The sequence below is a fragment of the Arvicola amphibius genome, chromosome 11, assembly GCF_903992535.2.
Source record: "Arvicola amphibius chromosome 11, mArvAmp1.2, whole genome shotgun sequence".
In the NCBI taxonomy this organism is placed as follows: Eukaryota; Metazoa; Chordata; class Mammalia; order Rodentia; family Cricetidae; genus Arvicola; species Arvicola amphibius.
Window position 1 is genome coordinate 97380058 of NC_052057.2, and position 20077 is coordinate 97400134.

The 20077-nt window shown below is 49.2% G+C and overlaps 1 protein-coding gene across 1 annotated transcript in view; it reads right to left on the minus strand.

The window, feature by feature from the left end:
* The window catches only part of Fbxo10 (F-box protein 10), a 46521-nt gene that overhangs the window by 3889 nt on the left and 22555 nt on the right, over window positions 1-20077 (minus strand). The window contains exons 3-10 of the mRNA XM_038347595.1: window positions 19036-19875; window positions 11435-11584; window positions 9420-9556; window positions 7400-7470; window positions 5176-5328; window positions 4139-4408; window positions 2707-3020; window positions 1176-1357 (exon numbers count right to left, since the gene is read on the minus strand). Of these exons, the coding sequence (XP_038203523.1) occupies window positions 1176-1357; window positions 2707-3020; window positions 4139-4408; window positions 5176-5328; window positions 7400-7470; window positions 9420-9556; window positions 11435-11584; window positions 19036-19875 (2117 nt within the window). The remainder of the gene's footprint in view (window positions 1-1175; window positions 1358-2706; window positions 3021-4138; window positions 4409-5175; window positions 5329-7399; window positions 7471-9419; window positions 9557-11434; window positions 11585-19035; window positions 19876-20077) is intronic.

Sequence of the window (20077 nt, forward strand, 5' to 3'; positions counted from 1 at the left end):
ATCAGGATGTAGAGCTCTCGGCTACCTCTCCAGCTCATGTCTGTCTGCGTGCTGCCGTGCTTTCCACCATTAGGACAATGAACTAAACATCTGGACTGTCAGCCAGCCCCAGTGAAATGTTTCCCTCTATAACAGTTGCCATAGTCAGGGTGTCTCTGCACAGCAACAGAAACCCTACGACAGTTTATACTGTCTTGTTTTTACTGCTGTGCTGCAACTGTGTGTGAGAAGACCGAGGCAATGTATCAGCAAATCAACTATGTTCTAACGAAACTTACTGCTGAATACTGAACTTGCAACTTCTCTAAAACACTCAGGGCCATTTATTTATTTATTTATTTTGTACACAATTTTCTGTCTGTGTGTCTGCCTGCAGGCCAGAAGAGGGCACCAGACCCCATTTCAGATGGTTGTGAGCCACCATGTGGTTGCTGGGAATTGAACTCAGGACCTTTGGAAGAGCAGGCAATGCTCTTAACCTCTGAGCCATCTCTCCAGCCCCGACTCAGGGTCATTTATGAGGTTAAAGTAATGACAGTTTCCCAGAGCCCACTCACAAACAGGTAGCAGAAGAGAATTAGTAATACCGTCAACCTCTGAATGCCATTCAGGCCTTGAGAACTAGACAGCATTCGTCACAGTTTCAAAAGCATCCAAACCATCGTCACACTTTTTTTTTTTTTGAGATATTTCAACTCAGGCTGACCTCATATTTGGTGATCCTCCTGAATCAGCCTCCCAGTGAATAAAGGCATGAACCATATGCCAATGTTTTTGTTTGTATTCCTTATCTTAGAGGGCTACCGTGACTAATCAATTACCCAGAACAGAAAATTTCTGAAAAGAGAATGGGGAACTATTTTAGGAGAACAAGGGTGGCCAGCAAGAGGGGTGCAGCAAGAGTAAGGACAGGCAGTGGGAGAGCACTGTACTGACACCTGTACGGAGATGCCATAACAAAGCCACTGCTTTGTGTGCTATCCTAAAAGGAGGAATGGAAATAACGAGCAATTCACAAGCAATGCACCAGGCTGACTACGCTGCATTTGGCTAACTGAAGGAAGAGATTCAAGACAACATAGCCAGAATCTGCATGGGTGCTGGAACCCAAGCTCAGGTCCCTGCGCTCACACGGCAAGTGCTCTACCCAGGGGCCATCCCCATAGCTCACTTACTTCTTCTTGAAGACCAGGAACTTATTGTTCTGCATGATGCATTCTCGGTTGTTAGTGATCTGCTGGAAGATGGTCTTGTTGGTCTTGCCCTGGAAGATGATGTTCTCCTGCACCAGGGCCTTAGCACGGCCCCGCACTGCAATGCCATAGGCGCGGAAGGAGTGGATCCGGTTCTTCAGGACCTGGAAGAAGCAGCCAGGGCTTGCCACTGAGACTCACAGACTGGAAGCTGGGCAGGCGAGTGACTGTTAGAAAACCATGAAGTCTAAGTGTGCTGGAGAGGTCAGATGGAGCAAGGGAAGCTCTGGGTGGGGCACAGAGGTCAGCCTGGTGGAGCCACTAGTGTCCTAGAGTTGATGGACAGGTTGTAGGAGGGCTGAGCTGGGGACAATTCTTCCCTCTATATGCTGTGAATACCATTGGTTAATAAAGAAACTATCTTCGGCCTGCGCAGGGAATAGAGGTAGGTGGGGAAAGCTAAACTGAATGCTGGGAGAAAAAGGGCGGAGTCAGAGAGAAGCCATGTAGCCCCGCCAGAGATAGACCCGGAACTTTAGCTGGTAAGCCACAGCCACATGGTGATACACAGATTAATAGAGATGGGTTAACTTAATATGTAAGAACTAGCCAATAAGAAGCTGTGCTAATGGGCCAAGCAGTGATTTAAATAACAGTTTCTGTGTGATTACTTTGGTTCTGGGCAGCCAGAATGAACAAGCGGCCTCTTCCAACACTGGAAGAATGAACAGTAAAAGCCTACTAGAGAAGGGCACTGTGCCAGAAGCCATGCCTACTTGCAGCCTGAGTGAGCCTACTTGCTCCTGTTCCTAAGGGCTCAGAAGAATCCAGATCTTTAGCCCTTGTGAGCCTACATCACTGAAACCCTCTGGGATAATCCACAGGGCGGTAGCCCTATCTGTTTGGTTCTATTGTGAAGCCCTAGCACCATGCAGAGCTTTACCTAAAAGGTGCTCAGAGCTTATGGTCATGTGCCAGGATGGGTAAGGACACAGGAAGCAATGAGAAGTGCGGGGAAGGTTGTGGGTGGGTGCCCGAAAAGTCCAAAAGAAAGCACTTCAAATAGCCTGGACGACTCAGCAAGCCTTCCTTAAAAACGTGACAGTCAGGCAGATGCAAAAGAATGGCTAAGAGGCCACCCCACACAGACCAGAGGTGTGCAAAGGCCTAGGGCTCTCTCCTGGTAAGTGCCTACTGCACAGCCGTCCAGTCCTAGCTTATGCTGTCAGAGAAAGAGCTGCAATAGCCGGGACTTTGACCCAGAGACAAGAAGACACCCAGAAGGCTCCAGCACCATGACTCTTTTGGCTTCCTGCTGAGAAACTCTTGTTCATCCTTTGGGGCCCAGTTTATATGCACCCCCTTTGGAAAGAAGCTCCTCCTCTGTGGACCATGCTGTCCAGACTGAGTTCGGATTCGCTTTACAGCCCTGAGCGCTGAGGGTTCTCGGCAAAGTGCGCAAGTCAGGTCTGAGCCCTGTTGGTACTTTGCATCAGACACACCATACGCTTACCTTAGTGTCAGACCTGGGCAGCAACTGCAGTCCACTTCCCCGGTTGCCAATGATGTCATTTTCCACAACAGCAGTACTGTCACCCTTGGTAATGATGCCGTGGCCTCTATTGTCATAGATACCGTTGCCCCGCAGCTCCACCTTGCACTGGGCTTCGACCTTGACCCCACTCTGGCGGTTGCAGGAGATGCTGTTGTTGGTCACCCGCGTGAGCTGGCTGCTCTGAACAATGGTGATGCCTCTGTCCCCATTGGCATGGATCACATTGGTGACGACCTGCAGTGCCTCGCTGCTCTGGACAAAGAGTCCTGACGCTACAGAGTGTGGGAGTGGGAAGAGCACAGGTGATCCTGGAGTCAACTCTGACAATACCAGCCAGAAGGAGCAGCATCGCCTCAAGTGTGCACTCCAGGAAGGTAGGGAAGAGGCACGGAATCCCTGCTAAGGTGGCCAGGAACACAGGCTGTAAGAGGACTCCTTGTGTTCAACGGTCCTCCGGCCCGAGCTCCCACCCCAGGGCTCCTACATCCTCTTAGTGGCAGGATGGCTGCAGTAGAAGCAAGGGGACAGTGACAGAGCCCTGAAGAGGCAGCGTGGAAGACGAGACCCAGGCTGGTTCAAGAGCAGTGTGGGCCAGCCTCTTGGTGACACCTGTGCTGTTTCCCTAGCTTGGAAGAGTCACCTTACATGGCCACCAGGCAGCAAAGCTTCATGAGAGGAATTCTCTCCTGGGGGTGTGCTGGCAGAACTCACTCCCCTGGGGCTGCTGTAACTGATCTCACTGCTCCACATCACTCCAGAGGCCCATGAATCTGTTCTGTTACTCTATCAGCACTTGTGAGTCTTACCCCCACAGAATACGCCATTGGATGGGGCTGGAGAGATGGCTCCCTGGTTAAAACCACCTGTTGCTCTTATAGAGCATCTGGGTTTAAGTCCGAGCACCTACTACACCCTCTCATCGGCTCACATTTCCAGAAGGATCCAACACCCTCTTCTGACCTCCATGGGCATCACACATGAATGCAGTATACAGATACACATGCAGGTAAGACACTCACACACATAAAATAGAATAAACAAATCTAAACCGAAAGTAAAGCCAACTAAGACTTTATGACCCCACGTCATTGGGTATGGGGTTAGGGCACAAATCCAAGGAAGACAGGATGAGGGGATGTGTCTGCAGTGAGGAAGTCCTCGCAGGTGTGGGATGTATAGGGAGAAAGTGAATCTCAGGCAAAAGCAACACATTAGTGAAGTCAGTGGGGCAGAGGTAAGAAGAGATGGATTTGAGTCTGGGGGAAAGTCCAGGGGCTGAGTAATAACTGGGTAGCTAACGAAACTAGAAGGACAGGTTGGGACCAGTACATGGAGAGCCCCAGGACAGTGGGAGCCATGAAGGGCACCATAGGGACTGGAGCACACTCACCTCCATTGTGATTAATACTGTTGGACTCCACAAGAGCTACGGTGACGGGCCTGCGCAGTGGGTCGTCCTCTTTCTCCAGCTCTGTTTCCCAGAGGATGGCATCCCCATCCTCACTGAAGTTCTCCTGGGCCCCGTGACCTCCAGGGAACTCACCAGAGCCATCTTTCTGGCTGAACACTGCCACTCCATACAGGCCATTGTAGCTCACATGGTTGCTGGTGACATGGGGCAGGCTGGAGGACATCATCCACACACCACAGCCTTTGTTAGCTGGGATCACAGAAAAGAACCTGTCACCGGCACCCAAGAACAGGTGACACAACACCCAGTGTCACCCCAAAAGGGAAGTAAAAGGTACTGAGGCAAGTCGCCTCATAGCTCTGGCTATGGGCTTCTCCCGCATATGCAAGGGACAATGACCAATTCACCTCACTATCTAGGATCACACCTAGGGTGTGAAGTGCTCTGAGAACTGCTAAGACCCATGGAGCAGTGCCAAGGGGACACCAAGGCCTCTGCAGGGGAGCAGGCTCAGTGTGAACCCCAGTCTTACCACTTCCTAGCTGGGACCCTGAGTGAGTAACTAGACTTGTGTGCCTCAGGGCTGATGACTGACAAAGACACAGAGTTAGGCTTGAGTAACAGAGCCACAGATATTAGATCCAGGCCAGAAACGCTCAGGCTTTGCTTAAAGCCACATGGTGAGAACAGTATTTTTTGAAATAACCCTGTTTGCATTAAAGGGACGGGAGGGGTTAGATGTCCAAGAGCTGGAGCTCACATGGGCCACTGCGGCAGACAGCACCCTGCCTTTTACTATTTTACACGGAGCTGGAGCACTGCTTGCTGACCTCTGGGCTTATCGTGGGTCAGGAAGTAGAGGAGGAGCCCCCTGCTAAGATGCCCGAGCTTACACATGTCTGTTCTACCAGGGAGGTTTTTGAGGTCTGGAGGAACTGACTGCCTTCTCAGAACCCACTAGCTGCAGCTGAGACCTGAGCCTCCTGCAGACCACGGGACAGGGACACCCTCCTCACCATAGATGGTGTTTCCCTCTATCAGTCCTTTGCCTTCGTCACCCACGACCACACCGTCTGAGTAGCCAAAGCAGATGAGGTTGCTCCTGAGGACAGGGACGCCGCCACGGCGGATGTCTACCCCTCCCCATTGGTTCTCGCGGATGACATTTTCTATGGGGAGATGTGGAAAGGTCAGTACCAGGAGCCACCTCCAGGGCAGGCCATCACGACGAGAACAGTTAAAAGAAAGCACTCCCAGTCCTCCCCAGAGCAGGACGCGCACACCTATGCTGCCAGCCGTCAGCACCCTGAAACTTCCCCACTGGCTGTTTCAGGGACTCCGCCCCCTTTCCCAAGGACAAAGTCTGTGTTCCTCTTGTACACTCCTGTGTCTCCACTCACACTCTACCCCGCAGCCTTGGGACATTCCATATGCTAGTCCTCAGCATAGGCCTGCCCCATCCCTGGGAATTGGTAGCAGAGTCTCACATCAGAAAGGTGGTCCTAAACACTGCTGCCTCAAGCTGGGCGGTGGTGGCGCACACCTTTAATCCCATCACTTGGGAGGCAGAGGCAGGTGGATCTCTGTGAGTTCGAGGCCAGCCTGGTCTACAAGAGCTAGTTCCAGGACAGGCTCCAAAGCCACAGAGAAACTCTGTCTCAAAAAACCAAAAAACAAAAATACTGCTGCCTCAGCACAGTGATAAGGCAGACTTGGTTCTAGGAACCGGGACACTTCCCTGTGTGATAGCCTTTCCTGCCTCTCCAACCGTGAAAAGTCTGTCTGCACAGGTAGCCCCGCACACGGAGCTGTTTCTCTGGACCCCTTCTACTCAGGTTCTGGATTCTGCGTCACCCTTGAAGTCTACCACGATCACATGGCTTCAAGAGCCCACAGAGTCCTCCCATCGCCTCATGCAGATGGCTGCCTCACTCTCGGCTGGGCAGTCTTGTTTGTCTGCATATGCTTTCACTGTTTCCATGCATTGCCTTATAAACTGTCAATTCCCCAGAGCAGAGCTGCCATCTGTTTCCTTTGTCACCCCATACCCAGCTCCTGAAACAAGGGCTACACACAGTTGATTCTCAATAGTGGTTTTGTTTGTTTTCTTTTTTGCAATGCTAGGATCTAATCTATGGCCACACACATGCTAGGCAAGTGGCCTCCAACTGAGTTATGAGTATTTGGTAAATGATAGTTACATGCAATCAAGATCCCAGGCTCCACACCGGGTGGTGGTGGTGCATGCCTTTAATCCTAGAGTCATGCGGATTAGCTCTCTGAGTTTGAGGTCAGCCAGTGTTGGGAGCAGTGAGACCCCAGATCCTGAATTTCTTGTAATCCCCTGATCTGAGTGCCTACAGCTGCTCTGAGCACGAGACCTTCAGGAGTTCCTGATGGCAGGAGAGTGGTTTCTGGTGGGTTTGGCTGGGGCGTGGCTATCTCTATATAATCTGCCCCTGAACACAATAAAGGGGGCATTCTTGGGGAATTCAAGGATGACCCATGTCGCTGTCTCTCTGTGTGTGTCTGTGTATTTTAACTTTCAGCCCCTTGCCCGAAGCTCGGTAACTGGGTAATAGCGCACAGAGCGCAGACACGGGGGTGCGGTGCGCAACAAGCCAGGTCTACAGATTGAGTTCCAGAACAGCCAAGACTTCATACAGAAACCCTGTCTCAAAAAACCAAAAGAAAAAAAAAAAAAATCCCAGGCTCCAATGATATACCAGGCAGATGTGACCTTTGCTTGGTACCAGAGAAGACAGACAAAACAACACTAAGAAATTCTGTAAAATGTACAATAGAGGAAGCGTCCTGGGCACTGTGGGCATTATCTATGGATGAGGAGAGTTAGGGCAGGCTTCCCACAGGAAGTGGTATGAGTTGAGACGTAACAGATACGTAAGAATCGGACAGATTTGCAGAGCAGGCAGAAGCTCACACAAAAGTATGGAAACCTCACACACCTGTTTAATTGGTGCAGCTGGAAGTGTGAGCTAGCTGGCCGGCAGCTGTCAGAGATGGTACTCCCCCTGTGCTATGCTGGGCCCTCCTATGAAAAGCACGACCTCCCCACAGAACTGGCAACCCTGAATGCCCATCTGAAATCACAGAAGGAGGTCTGGGATAAGCAAAAGAGTGGCTTAAGGGCCTGAAGCTGGTGGGGGTGATGCCAGGGGATGGTGGCTTGGCTGTCACCTGCACTGGCTGGCTACGGTGCCAGTAGTTCCTATCATATACCTGTAATGAGGCCCTTGCCATTCTCGTTCACTGCGATGCCAGCTGCGCGTCCCTTGAAGATGTGGTTTCCACTGAAACAGAGGACAGGGAAAGACGTGAGACAAAGGCACCTACGTCACGCTTCAAGGTTCCTTCCTTTAAATCATTTTCAAAATGTTACCTGTTCGAGTGTGTGTGTGTGTGCGGGCATGTGTGCACGAAACTGTGTGCCACTTTTTGAAATCTCATAAACTAAGCACTTGGAAATCCTTATTTGGCCTGGGGTAGCTTGACCCAGAACTAAACTCACAACTCTGGACATAATCACAATGATGTCCAACTCTCTATGGCTTTTCTGTACCGCGTCAGTCAACACACAAGGCATCCATACAGATGTCGCCATGGTGCATGTGCCACCAGACAAGTCTTGGCAACAGGAGGAATTCCTAGGATGCTGTACCAGGCTTTCTTAGAATGATCAGAGCTCCACAGCTCTCTGTGCTGTGCTGCTTCAGCTGGGGATCTCAGACTCTCGTGTCTCCTCCCCTCCCCACCCTTGACCCCACTTCCTAAATAAATAAACATGGAGGGAAAAAAGCACAGCCTATCCTCTCAGGATGACTGTGCCTTAAAAAACAGCAACACTGACTTAAGAGCCTTCCTTTGAAACTCTCATGTTTCCCAGCACAAGCGGGGTACTCTATGTCCACACATCATGCTTACGTAAGTGGTCTTCAGCCATGGGATACCATCTGCCTGAAAGTAGGACTCGATAAGACATGGAGAACAATGGTATGGGTATGAGCTGGAATGTCCCCAAGTGACACAGGTAAATACCATACAACAACATTTAGACAAACTCCTATGGAGAGGGCAGGGAAAGCACCACTGAGCACACCTGCTGCACACTAACGCCAGCTTTCCTAAAGCTCTGACAGCTGAGGCTTCTGCTCAAAATCTTAGTCCACCCTCCGCAGCTCAGCTGGCACAGGCCTGTCTCCATCAGCACAAGGCTCTCTGCCGTTTCTTTCCCCTCTTACACTGTACAGCAGAGACAGAGGTGGACCCGTGGGTACAGAAGCTCATGCTCCAGTGCCCACAAAGCACTGACTCACTGGGACAGCCTCAAGCGAAAACACTAGTTGGGACAGGAGAGGTGGCCGAGCACTTGCTGCTCTTGTAGAGGGCGCCTGGCTCTGTGCTGCTCTGTCACCTCTCCTCTTCTTCCTAGGGATGGCACGACAGCTCCAAGAGGGTTCAAGTCCTCCCCAGATTTAAGATTTCAGCTATGTCCTCTTTCTCCTCCTCATCTTTAGTGGAAGACTGAGACTTCTAGGGCCTGGTGCATGCTGGGAAAGTTTTCCTCCAACTCAAATGGCACTTCCAGTAAAAGGCCTTCCTACATGATCTTAGTCAGAATGACTCTTCCCTCTTGACAGCATCATGTCACAGTCTGCCCCAACCACTGCTAGGATGGCAGACACACCCAATACTGCTCCTTGCTTCCTCCTGATGACCTACAGCACAGAAAGCTCACAGCATGCATTCACGTGGAGGCAAGGGTCATCTTCTTTTATATATTCATTCATTTGTTCATTCGTTCATTTGCCCATTCATTCATTCATCATGTGTTTGTATGTCTGGGCACATACATAACAGCACAACTATGGAAGTCAGAACAACCTGAAATAGTCGGTTCTCTATTTGTCCCTGGGGTCAAACTGTTTGTCAGGTTTTCTAGCAAGTGCCTTTTCTCATTCCAGACTAGAGTCAGCTCCTGAGGAACAGCTGGCACTTGCTTGCCTTTCTTATCTCTGTTGGAAGTGCACAGTAGCGTCTGCCAAACAGAATGCCTGCACACAGCTAGCTGGAAGGAAGGACAGAAACACCAGGGCAGCTGTGTTACTGGGGTGGGTCTATTGATGAAGACTATTTTTGCAGCACCACAGTAGTAAACAGGCTTTCAGATGGAAGAAAGGCACAGAGAAAGGGAGTAAGGGACCATGGAAGAGCCAGAGAGTCTGGGCAGAGCGGTGCCTACCTCACAACTGGATTTCCGTGGTACAGGATATAAATGCCCGCTTCCTTATTTGAAAAGATCTGGTTGTTCCTGATGACGCCTTTCCCATTGCCAAGGACAACAATACCAGATCGAAGACCGTGGTGGATCTGGTTACACTGCAAGTGAAAGTGAGACGTGACGTGGCAGACAGGTCCAGCGTGTCGGGGCGCAGAGTGCACCCAGATGGCCATGGCCACGGCAAGAACACCATCCCAAGTTCCCGAGCACACAACACAGGGGCTAAGCTATGGACATGTGTGAGAATGCAAACAGTAGGCAGGGTGTGGAGATAAATGAGTTCTCCCTGCAGCCCCGGAACATGGCTATATGGCCTTTGCTGTTGAGGGGGTCTGTGCTTTTTTTCCCCAAGAAAGGAGGCTATGTAAAGTGTCTGAGCCTTTCCCTCAAAAGACTGAAAGGCTTAGAGAGGTAGGTATATGCGACAGGACTTCCCTGCCTCATCTCATTAAGCCTGGACTCCGCTCTGCCTGCTAAAGCAGCCCACCCCACTGCCTGCAGATTTCTAGCATCTTTCTGGTAACAGTGTCGGGAACTTCCTATGTGGAGGCAGTGCATCACCCACCAGCTGCACAGCAGAGGCCCTGTGAGGGGAAGGGATGGGCAGAAGTCACTGGCTGGGTGTGTCTTTTTAAGTAGAGTTAATGGATTCTCTCTGAGTTTTCATGGCCAGTTAGTAGCCAGCAAGGTCTTTTACCCTCTGCACCCCATGTCTTCCCCTAGAAAACCATTCTATTTCACAGAATGACTAACAGCTACAGAGAACTTTAGAAGCATGTGGTATGTAAACAAGCATCATATTCTAAACTCACAATTCCCCAGTTCCTGAAATCTCTGGAAAAGTCAGAACAGAGAGGGAACCAGTCTCTAGTATAACGGCCACACAGGCAAGGGTTTGTGCATGTGCTACTCACGTGTTCGTGCACGTGTATGGATGTGTACATGTACATGGGGACCAGAGGCTGATGCTGTGTTGTTTTGTGTCACTCTAAATCTTATCTTGAGGCCTGGCCTCTCCCGTGAGCTGGAACTCGCCAACTGGACTTGACCCGCTGACCAGTAAACCCCAGGGACCTTCCAGTTTCCACCTCCCCAAAGTGAGGATTACAGGGGTGTAGCACCATGCCTCTTCTTAAGTTTGTGTGTGTGCACACGTGTGTGCCAGGTGTGTGCAGGTGTATGTAATTCCTTGAAGCTGGAGTTATAGAAGTTGAGAGTTGCCTGATGTGGCTGCTAGGAACTGAACCCAGGTCTTCTGGAAGAGCAGTAAGAGCTCTAAACCACTGAGCCATCTCCCCAGCTCCCCATGCCTATTGTTTCATGTGAACGCTGAACTTAAGACTTCATGTTTGCAGAGCAAGCATGGCATCGACTGAGCCATCTCCCTGGCCACATATGCAAGGATTTTATGTAGTTTTTATGCTGGAAAAACCCTAACTGCAAGTCAGGCTTATAATCCCCAAAGCTCAGAGGCGGAGGCAGGAGGATTAAGAGTTCACATCAGCTTCAGCTGGTATGATGCCAGCTTGAATTGCAAGAGAACCTGTGTATCATTCTACCAACCCCATAACAAGATTAAAGCAAAACCAGATTCCACATGCTCTCACGTCTACAAAATCACCTGGAGAATAAAGTATCCCTGTCCTTTCCTACAAAGAATGACAGCAGATTGGCTTTAGTTTTAGATTCACATGTCATTTAGAACAGATGATGCCTCTTTACTAGAATCAGTTTCAAAGCCAGATATATGAGTTCTGAGGAGGTTCTGAGAAAACGTCCTGTCCAGCCCATCTTTTTCCTATTGGTGTGATGATTTCAGGAATGGACTTGTCCAAAGTCATCACTCAGACACCTAGAAAGAAGTCATGAGGATACACAAAAATGGGCAGGAACCAATCTGAACTACTTAAACATCCTCAGACAAGGGTTCTAAAAAGTGAGACCAGGCTAAATGCCAAAAGGATGGAGAAAAGTACCAGGATGAGTGGGTTGGATTTCTTCCGAATGTCCACACCAGCCTCTGCGTTGTGGTAAATGTTGTTGCCAGCGATCAAGCCTCCACCCTCCAATCGAAGAAAGATGCCTGATGCCCGGCAGCGGTAAATGTCATTCCTCAGCATGACAATCTAAGCAGAAGAGAGAACAAAACATTGCTTTGGTTAAAGGATGATCAAAAACTATCAGAGGAGATGGTTTAGGGGGTAATGCACTTGCTGACAAGCCTGACAACACAAGTTCACTTCCCAGGAGAGTGAGAGAAGAGTTGTCTAGACCTCCACACTCATGCTGTGGTACATGTGCGTGCGCACACACACACAGACATGTACACACATACACTCACATGCACCACACACTCACAAACACCACATACACATGGACATACACATGTGCACACACGCATACACAGACATGTACACACATAAACTCACACACACCATACATACACACACACACACACACACAGTGTAGTAACAATAACAAACTCTACAAGAAGAGCATGCAAGTTTTTTCCTTCTCACACAGTCCCAGCAGTTCACAGTTTGTAAGAGGGGTGCCTCTCTTTGTACCCTATCTTCCAGTCTCGTTTCAGAGAACACCATCTCCCTATCCACTGGGACACTTCCTTGTGCACTGTGTACTTCGAGCCAGAGCTTTTCTAAAGCTCAGAAGCCAGGCCGTGGGCTCTTGGGGTGGAGAGAAGCTTACAGAGCAAACCAAGCTGTCTTTGTTAGGTCTCAAACCCAGGACAATCAGCTGACCCAGGTGCCTACTTAACATACCAAGAGGATCTTGTCACCAGGTTCTCTCAGCATCATTCAGTCCCTGTCACAGGGTCCTGTGGCCCCATACCCCACCACCTATCCTAAACTTCTGTGACCCAGAGACTGGGGTACCCTTCCTCCAGTTTCTCTTCACTGTACACCAGACATTTTGGTTACCCAGCCTTTTTTCCCTTTTTGTCTACCCTTTACCCTCCTGACCTCTTCCTTACAATGTCTTCTGGCCCTCCCCTCTTCCTTACAATGTCCAACTCGGGGCCACAGCTACTCTGGCCTCTCCTAGATGTCCCTGCCCTGGCTATACTTCCCCCTTTTACCTACAATAAACCTGCACCTCCCCCATACCTAGGAGCAGTCATGTCCTTCCTTTTTTATTTTTTATTTCTTTTTTTTCCCCATTCATCTTCAAACGTCATGCTCTTGAGCTTGCTCTAAAAGGTGTTATGCAGCCCAGACTGACCTCAAACTCACTCTGTGGCCAACAGAGACTTCATCTCCAAGGACCCACCAGTCCTGGGATCACAAGGCTGCACCACCACACACTACTTTATGTGGTGCTAGACAGAGAACCTGGCACTTACCGCGTACTAGGCGAGCGCTCTACCAACTGAGTCTCGTCCCTAGCCCACAGCAGTGTTTAATGCAGTCACTTCCTGGTCTGTCCTTCCCTCTGAGCCTTCCTCAAAATCCACCTGCCCAAGCAAGTGCTGATTCCACAGCCAGTGCTAAGCGCAACACTAAAGGATTCTCCTTCCAGATTCCCTCCCATTTATAAAACCAAGACCCATGATTTTTTCATGCAGTGCTAGGGCTCAAACTCAGGCCCTTATACCTACGAGGCAAGCACTCTACCACTGAGATACACCCCAGCCCATGGTGTTTTGAGGCACAGCCTCACTGTATAGCCCGGACTCATCTGGAACTCATGGGCTTTCCTGCCTCTTGGGTGACAGCCATTACAACCCTATGCCACCACTACCAGCCCATGGCCAAATCTTAATTTAAAAAATATTTAGTTAAAGCTGAGTATGATGATGCACGCCTTTAGTCCCAGCACTGGGGAGACAGGGGAGGATGGTGACAGACTAGAGGTCAGCCTGGGCTATATAGTGAAACTCTGTCTCAAACAAAAGAAAACCAGAAAACAAAAAGTAGTTATGGAAAAATATTTAAAACCAGAAGAATTAGTTAAGTGAAGGGGCAGTGGTTTAGTGAAGTGCTCGCTGCCTGGATGACAGGACCTGAGTTCAGGCCACACCTGCACGTACACACACACATACATTAATTTTTATAAGAAAAACGCCTGTTCTTGTTACCTATGGATCTTTCTTGGTGTAGCTGCTGGTATGCAAAAACTACTGATACTCCAAACTGCTGTGAGATAGTCCTTTGGCACACTGTAAAAATGTGTCTCAGCCTAAGGCTCCTGATTGGTTTAACATGGAATTGAAAGGCCAATAGTGAGGCAGAAGAGATACGAGTTAATAGAAAGTAGTTTAGGTATAAAACTTTGGATTCATCAACATAGGATAGACAGTAGAGTAATTTCTCTGAATTTGCTAAATACAAATGAACTGAACACTGTAAATGTAATTCTTACCTAACAATTGTTCTTACTGTATATAGTTTTACTCTGTTAGAATTAAAAACTTTCCTTTTAATTAGACAAAAAGGGAGAAATACTGTAGGATAATATTTTTGTACACTGTAAAGATGTGTATTTGCCTAAAGTACCTGCTTTGTTTAATAAAGAGCTTAATGGCCAATAGTTAGGCATGATGGGTTAGGTGGGACTTCCGGGCAGAGAGAGGAACTCAGGATGGATGTAGGTGCACGAGGAGATGCCAGCCATACCCAGAGGAAGTCAGACATACAAAATGAATGAGAGGGAAAAAACCACGTGGTAGAATGTAAATGATTAAAAACTGGTTAATTTAAGTTATAAAAACAAGCTTAGAACAAGCCAAAACTAAAGGTCAAGTTTTCATAATTAATAACAAGTCTCGTTGAGGAGCTGGTAGCCCAACAGAAAGACCTCCTACAACAAACTAGAGGGTCATAAATCTGGATGTTAAGAAGTCTCTTAACAGTGTAGCACAGTGTAGCTCCCACATAAAGGGATGTGTTTTGTGTTACAATTTCTTATATGTAATAAGTATAAACATATATATTGTTTTACATGTAAAACAATATGTAAAACATACTGTTTTAAATAATCTTATATTAAGATAAATCACTCTGCTAATAAATTATTTCATGATAGTAAAATTCTAGCAGAGGTGCGTGTGGAGGAATGAACACCCCTGTAATCCCAGCACTTGGGAGGCAGAGGCAGGAGGATCTCTGTGAACTGAAGGCCAGCTGTGTCTACACAGTGAGACTGTGTCTCCAAAACAAAACCTTAACCAAAGTATAACAGGACAGGACAGACTTGGGGGCAAGCAGGGCGACACTCTGAGTAAGGCACCATGCCCACTGTCTTAAATTAGGGTTCCTACTGCTGTGATAAAAAGCAAGTTGGAGAGATGGCTCAGTGGTTAAGAGCATTGCCTGCTCTTCCAAAGGTTCTGAGTTCAATTCCCAGCAACCACATGGTGGCTCACAACCATCTGTAATGGGGTCTGGTGCCCTCTTCTGGCCTGCAGACATATACATAATAAACAAACTAACAAATAAATATTTTAAAAAAAATAAAAAATAAAAAGCAAGTTGGGAGGAAAAGGGTTTACTTGGTTTACACTCCCACATCACAGTTCATCATCAAAGAAAGTCAGGACAGGAACTCAAGCAGGGCAGGAACCTGGAGGCAGGAGCTAATGCAGAGGCCATGGAGGGGTTCTGTTCAGTGGCTTGCTTCACAAGGCTTGCCCAGCCTGCTTTCTTATTATAGAACCCAGGACCAGCAGCCCAGGGATGGAAACACCCACAATGGGCTGGTCTTTCCCCATCAATCACTAATTAAGAAAATACCCTGTAGGTTTGCCTGTAGCCCAAACCCTATAGAGGCATTTTTCACTTGAGGGTCTCTTCTCTCTAATGGCTCTAGCTTGTGTTGACAGAAAATTAGCTCGCACACCTGCCCTGGATTCACCTCTAACTTTCCACAGAACTTGCTTTAAATAGTAGGGTAAAGGCAACACACCCCGGGACCCATAGGAAAGAGGAGAATGGGAAAACAAAAGCCAGCTTTACCCCTGGGTTGACAGAAAGAAACCAGACCGGAGGCCCTTCCCCACCTGGGCTTCATACAGTAGAACACATTCAAGAAAAGCCCCACCACACACAGATATGGGAGAGACAGTGTTATGCCAATGACCTGTAAGGTCTCATGTGGTTAGGGCCCGGCACTTCCAGAGTGTACATTCTTTAAGTCCAACCTTGTGTCCCTGGTTCCATTCTTTGTTTTGGGAAAGAAGAAACTGAATAACAGATGCCTCCGGGATATTTTGGGGGACAGATGGGCTAAGACTCTGGTTCTGCCTGTAACTTGTGGGCAATAGGAGGAAAGTCAGCATGGTCCAGATCATGAGGAAAGCCCCTAGTGCTGGGGATGAGAGAGGATCACTGACAGGGTTTCTCCCAAGACCCAAGGACGTGCTACCTACCCAGACCAAGGATGAAACACAGTACTGGAGAGCTCTGTCACTGCCAGGCTCTCCTGTGCAGGTTGACAAACGTCACACAGCAGTTGGGGGGGTGAAGCAGGGAGAGGGGCGGGTGCCAAGGAAAGATCCAGAGAAAAACAGCAGAAGGCAAAGACAAAGGAAACGGAAGCCAATCACCATGCCACCACCATCCAAACCAGCTCAATTCCTGCCACGTCTGAGCCCAGGAAGACCACAAGAGTGCCCTTTTCCAAACACAGTATAGTTACCTCATTCGCCAGTGCCTTCCAACTAGGAATTACAGCCTGCACAAAAACACTGGGCTTCCTAGAGCCCCAAGCAACCAGGCTGCTTCTGCCAAATGTCACCCTGCTGGGGACCTGGGAAGTGGTAGCCCTCTGGCCAAGGATCAAGACCTTGACCCCCAATTCAGGAGCTTGCCCAGCAAGCCCCATACTCCCACCTACAGAGCCTGGCTGTGTTCATGGTACTCAGCACTCTTAATGGTGACTTCCAAACACAGGTTGACTTTTTTTTTCCTTTTTAGTCAAAATTCCTGAAAATCAAGTATTTAGTATCTTTGCTGGAAACTAATGAGGAATTTCTGGTCACATGACTCTTGCCAAATGTCTCCTGGGGCAACTGCTCAAGACAGCTACAGTTAAGATTGTGTGAACTCCCATTTGTCCTGCTGATGCTGCCGACCGTGGCCCGCACGATGAGCTCCGGCGTGCGCCCAGCACACCGGCACACACCTCTCCACATTCCGGGCTGAGAAGATGTCATCTTTGCCGGATGTCACCTGCTCCAACTCAGTATGCCCAGAGCTAGGCTCGCCTCTCCTCACACCCTAACCTCCATGTTTCCGCCACTGCCTCATGCTCTCAGGCCAGAAATCGAGGATTCAACTCTCGATCGCCCTTCCCCTGGCCCTCCTTTTTCAGGCTGCCTGTGCTCTCCCCTCCATCTCTGGTAACCACAGTTACCTCCATACCTCCAGCCTTGGTTACCCCCCACCCCTTCCATCTTTAGGAGCCCCACAGGGTGAGTTTTCTGCGGTAGATCTGACCACCCTCCAGAATCCCAACCTCGGCAATGCTACCAGACTCCTCCTGCCACCTTCCCCTCCTGTCACAGCTGCCAAGGAACTCACACCTCCGTGTGTGCTGCATCCTGACTCCAGGCTCTTGCTCATCTCTTGGACTGCGAGCCTTTTCCTGCCAACTCCTGTTCTTCTTGCAATGGCATTTAGGAGACCTGGCCTGGCTCCTTGAGGGTGGGTCAGGTGTCCTCACTTCCAGTTCCTGTGCTACAGCCCTAGCACATCTATCAGAGAACCTCTCAACTAGATTGCTTGCACCTTAAAAAGACTTACTGAGTACCTGCTATATACTAGATGCTCTGCTAAGCTCCCTTTCCTTTTCCTTCTTCTTCCCACCTTCCTTCTTTCTTTCCTTTTCTTTCTTTTCTTTTCTTTCCTTTTCTTTTTTTTTTTTATTTTGACATTAGGGCCTAGATACATAGCTGAGACTGGTCTTGAACCTGTGATCTTCCTGCTTTAACCTCCTGCGCACTGGACTTACAGGCATGCACCACCATGACCAACCTTGAACTTTCCATATGTAACCTTGCTATTCATCTTCACCACACCTTAAGGAAGCATAGCAGTAGAGCCAGAATTTCGCCAATGGCCGTGACAACTCTGTGGAGAAAAGTCTTCCCTGAGGGCTAAAGCCTGCTCTTATCAGGGCACCTGCGGAAGTAAACTAGCCTCCCTCCAAGTCTGCTTCCTTTTGAGACAAGGTCTTACTGCGTAACTCAAGCTGGCCTTGGCTTTGTGGTGAACCTCCTGCCTCAGCCTCTCAGGTACTTGGATTCCAGATATGCACACCATGCTAGGCCCTCTTCCTTGTTTTCTGCTTATAATATAGTATGGTCTTGTGTTTTCATGGTAACACCGCGTAATACCTTCCTTAGAAGTGGGCCTGGTAATATACAGTTAAACTACAATTGTGATTAACCATTCTAGATGCCTTTAAACCCACACTGGACTCTGTACAATGCTTATCGGTTTACTGAGCACTTCCGCTGATGTTGAGGCACCAGGCCCTCAGACCTCAGAGAGGAGCACACTTTCCCACAGTACTTTACCAGAAGTACTGGTAATTCAGAGTGAGACAGCGGAGCGCTGCATAGCTATGCCTCCTTCTGCATGGCCTGCTCACTCTTCAAAACCCCTTTGTGGCACCAACTACTAATGGACATGCAGGTCGTTCTACAGCACTCTGTGACTTTGCCTGAAGAGCACTTTCATCAGAGGCTGGCGGGATATTCTCAGTGCCGGGTCCACCTTCCTAGACTCTGGGTAAGATGGCTCCTGCTTGGAGCTCTGTCTTAATTTTTTTTTAAGATTTATTTTATTTTATGAGTATGAGTATTTTCCCTGCATGTATGTGTGTGCTTGCCTGGTGCCCGTGGGGTTAAGAAGAAGACTTTGGGTCCCTAGAAACTGGACTTACAGATGGTTGTGAGCCACCACGTGGGTGCTAGAAGCCAAATCTGGGTCCTCTGGAAGAGCAACCAGTGCTCTTAAGTGCTAAACCACCCCTCCAGCCCCACTACCTCACAACGTACTCCATTGGGTGAATCGAGCCCACAAACAGGCCCAGAACAGGATGCACTGGCTTCTAGAATGTGCCCCCTTTTCCTACCACATAGGCTCCGCTTGCCCTGCACTCTCTGCTCTATTCCACCCCACTCAGTCCGGACATCTGTTCCTGCTTCTATTCACCCAACTCAGTCCAGACATCTATCTGTTCCTGCAGAATCCCCTTTTTGGCTACCCCCCTGGGATTTAAAATGAAGGCAGTGATAATCTCTAACTTCTCTGACTGTGGCAGGGACGAAAAAAACAAACTTATTTCTTCTACAAACACCTAGGTAACATGTCAATCAGAAGAGAGAGGTAAACAGAAGTACAAGACCTGGGCTCTGTCTCAAACTTGTTCAATGACCCTGAGGAAGACTCCTTCTCTCTCTCTGGGCCTCTGTTTTCTTTTCTGGGAAATGGGAAGAAGTTTGTCTTATCCACGTCAGATAGCAGATAAGCTTGAATAATCATTTAAAATGCAAATAGCGCATCACGCCCTTCCTGCAGAGGCCTCAGTCTACAGGGTTGGTCCTCGACAGTACCTTGCTATTGTGTATACACCGCACTGCGTAAGTCAGGTTCCGGAAGATGTTCCCTTCCATCTTGGCTCGGCCGTAAGAGCAGACGAAGACGCCACCCTTCCCATCCCGGAAGAGGCACTTGCGGATGAGGCAGCCCTGAACAGAGCTGGCTAGCGCCATCGCTTCCTTGTCCTTCTGCAGCTCCTGATGCAGTGAGTTCAGCACGAGACAGCTGGGCAGCTGAATGGATGCTCCTGGTAGCGGAGGGCCCAGAAAGGAGCCACCCAGAACAGGGCGTGGGCCCTGCACCTGGTAGGTCAGTCTGTACGTGAGCTGCTCATCGTCCTCGTCCTCCCCCTCCCCGCTGGGGCTCAGGGCACCATCGCTGCTCTCTGGAGTCTGGGCCACCCTCTCCCCATCGCTGCCCACTTCTGCCTCCTGGGAGCCAGTCTTGGAGTCCGGTTTTGGAGAGCTAGAGGCTGGGCTCGTAGGACTCTGGCTGCCCTCGATGACAATGTCGCAGGTCCTTGGGCTCCAGGCCTGGTCCCGGCTCTCTAGGTCCAAGGACATTAAAAACTCATTGTCTTCTGCAGGGAGCAAGATGGGAGAGGACTTGATAAGGCCCAGCAGGTACTTGTAGGCCCAGTTTTTATCTGCCGACGGGTGACCCTCAACAGTTACAGAGTTGTTTTCGCTGCCCACAAACTCACAGTTTTCCAGCATGCATAAGGGCACATTGTGCAGAAAGACATGGGTGTTTTTGAAGGTGCAAAATTTCACTTGGCAGGTCCCCGGGCCATGGACCTGGATGTGTCCATTCTCAAAGTTGCAGTTGTCAAACTGGATGTGACCCGACGTGGTCTGGGGGAAAAGAAAGAGAACACATAGTGAGAAGCCTATCCTTGGTTCTGATGGTCATCACCAAGCTACTCTTCCAGGGAGACAGAGACAGAAAGGCCCTTGGTTTCACTTCCTACTCTCCTGTAAAAGGCTTGGCCATCAGCTGTCACTTTGAGGACCTGGGGAGTAGGTCTGCATCAAAGAGGCACAAGAAAAACTGCCA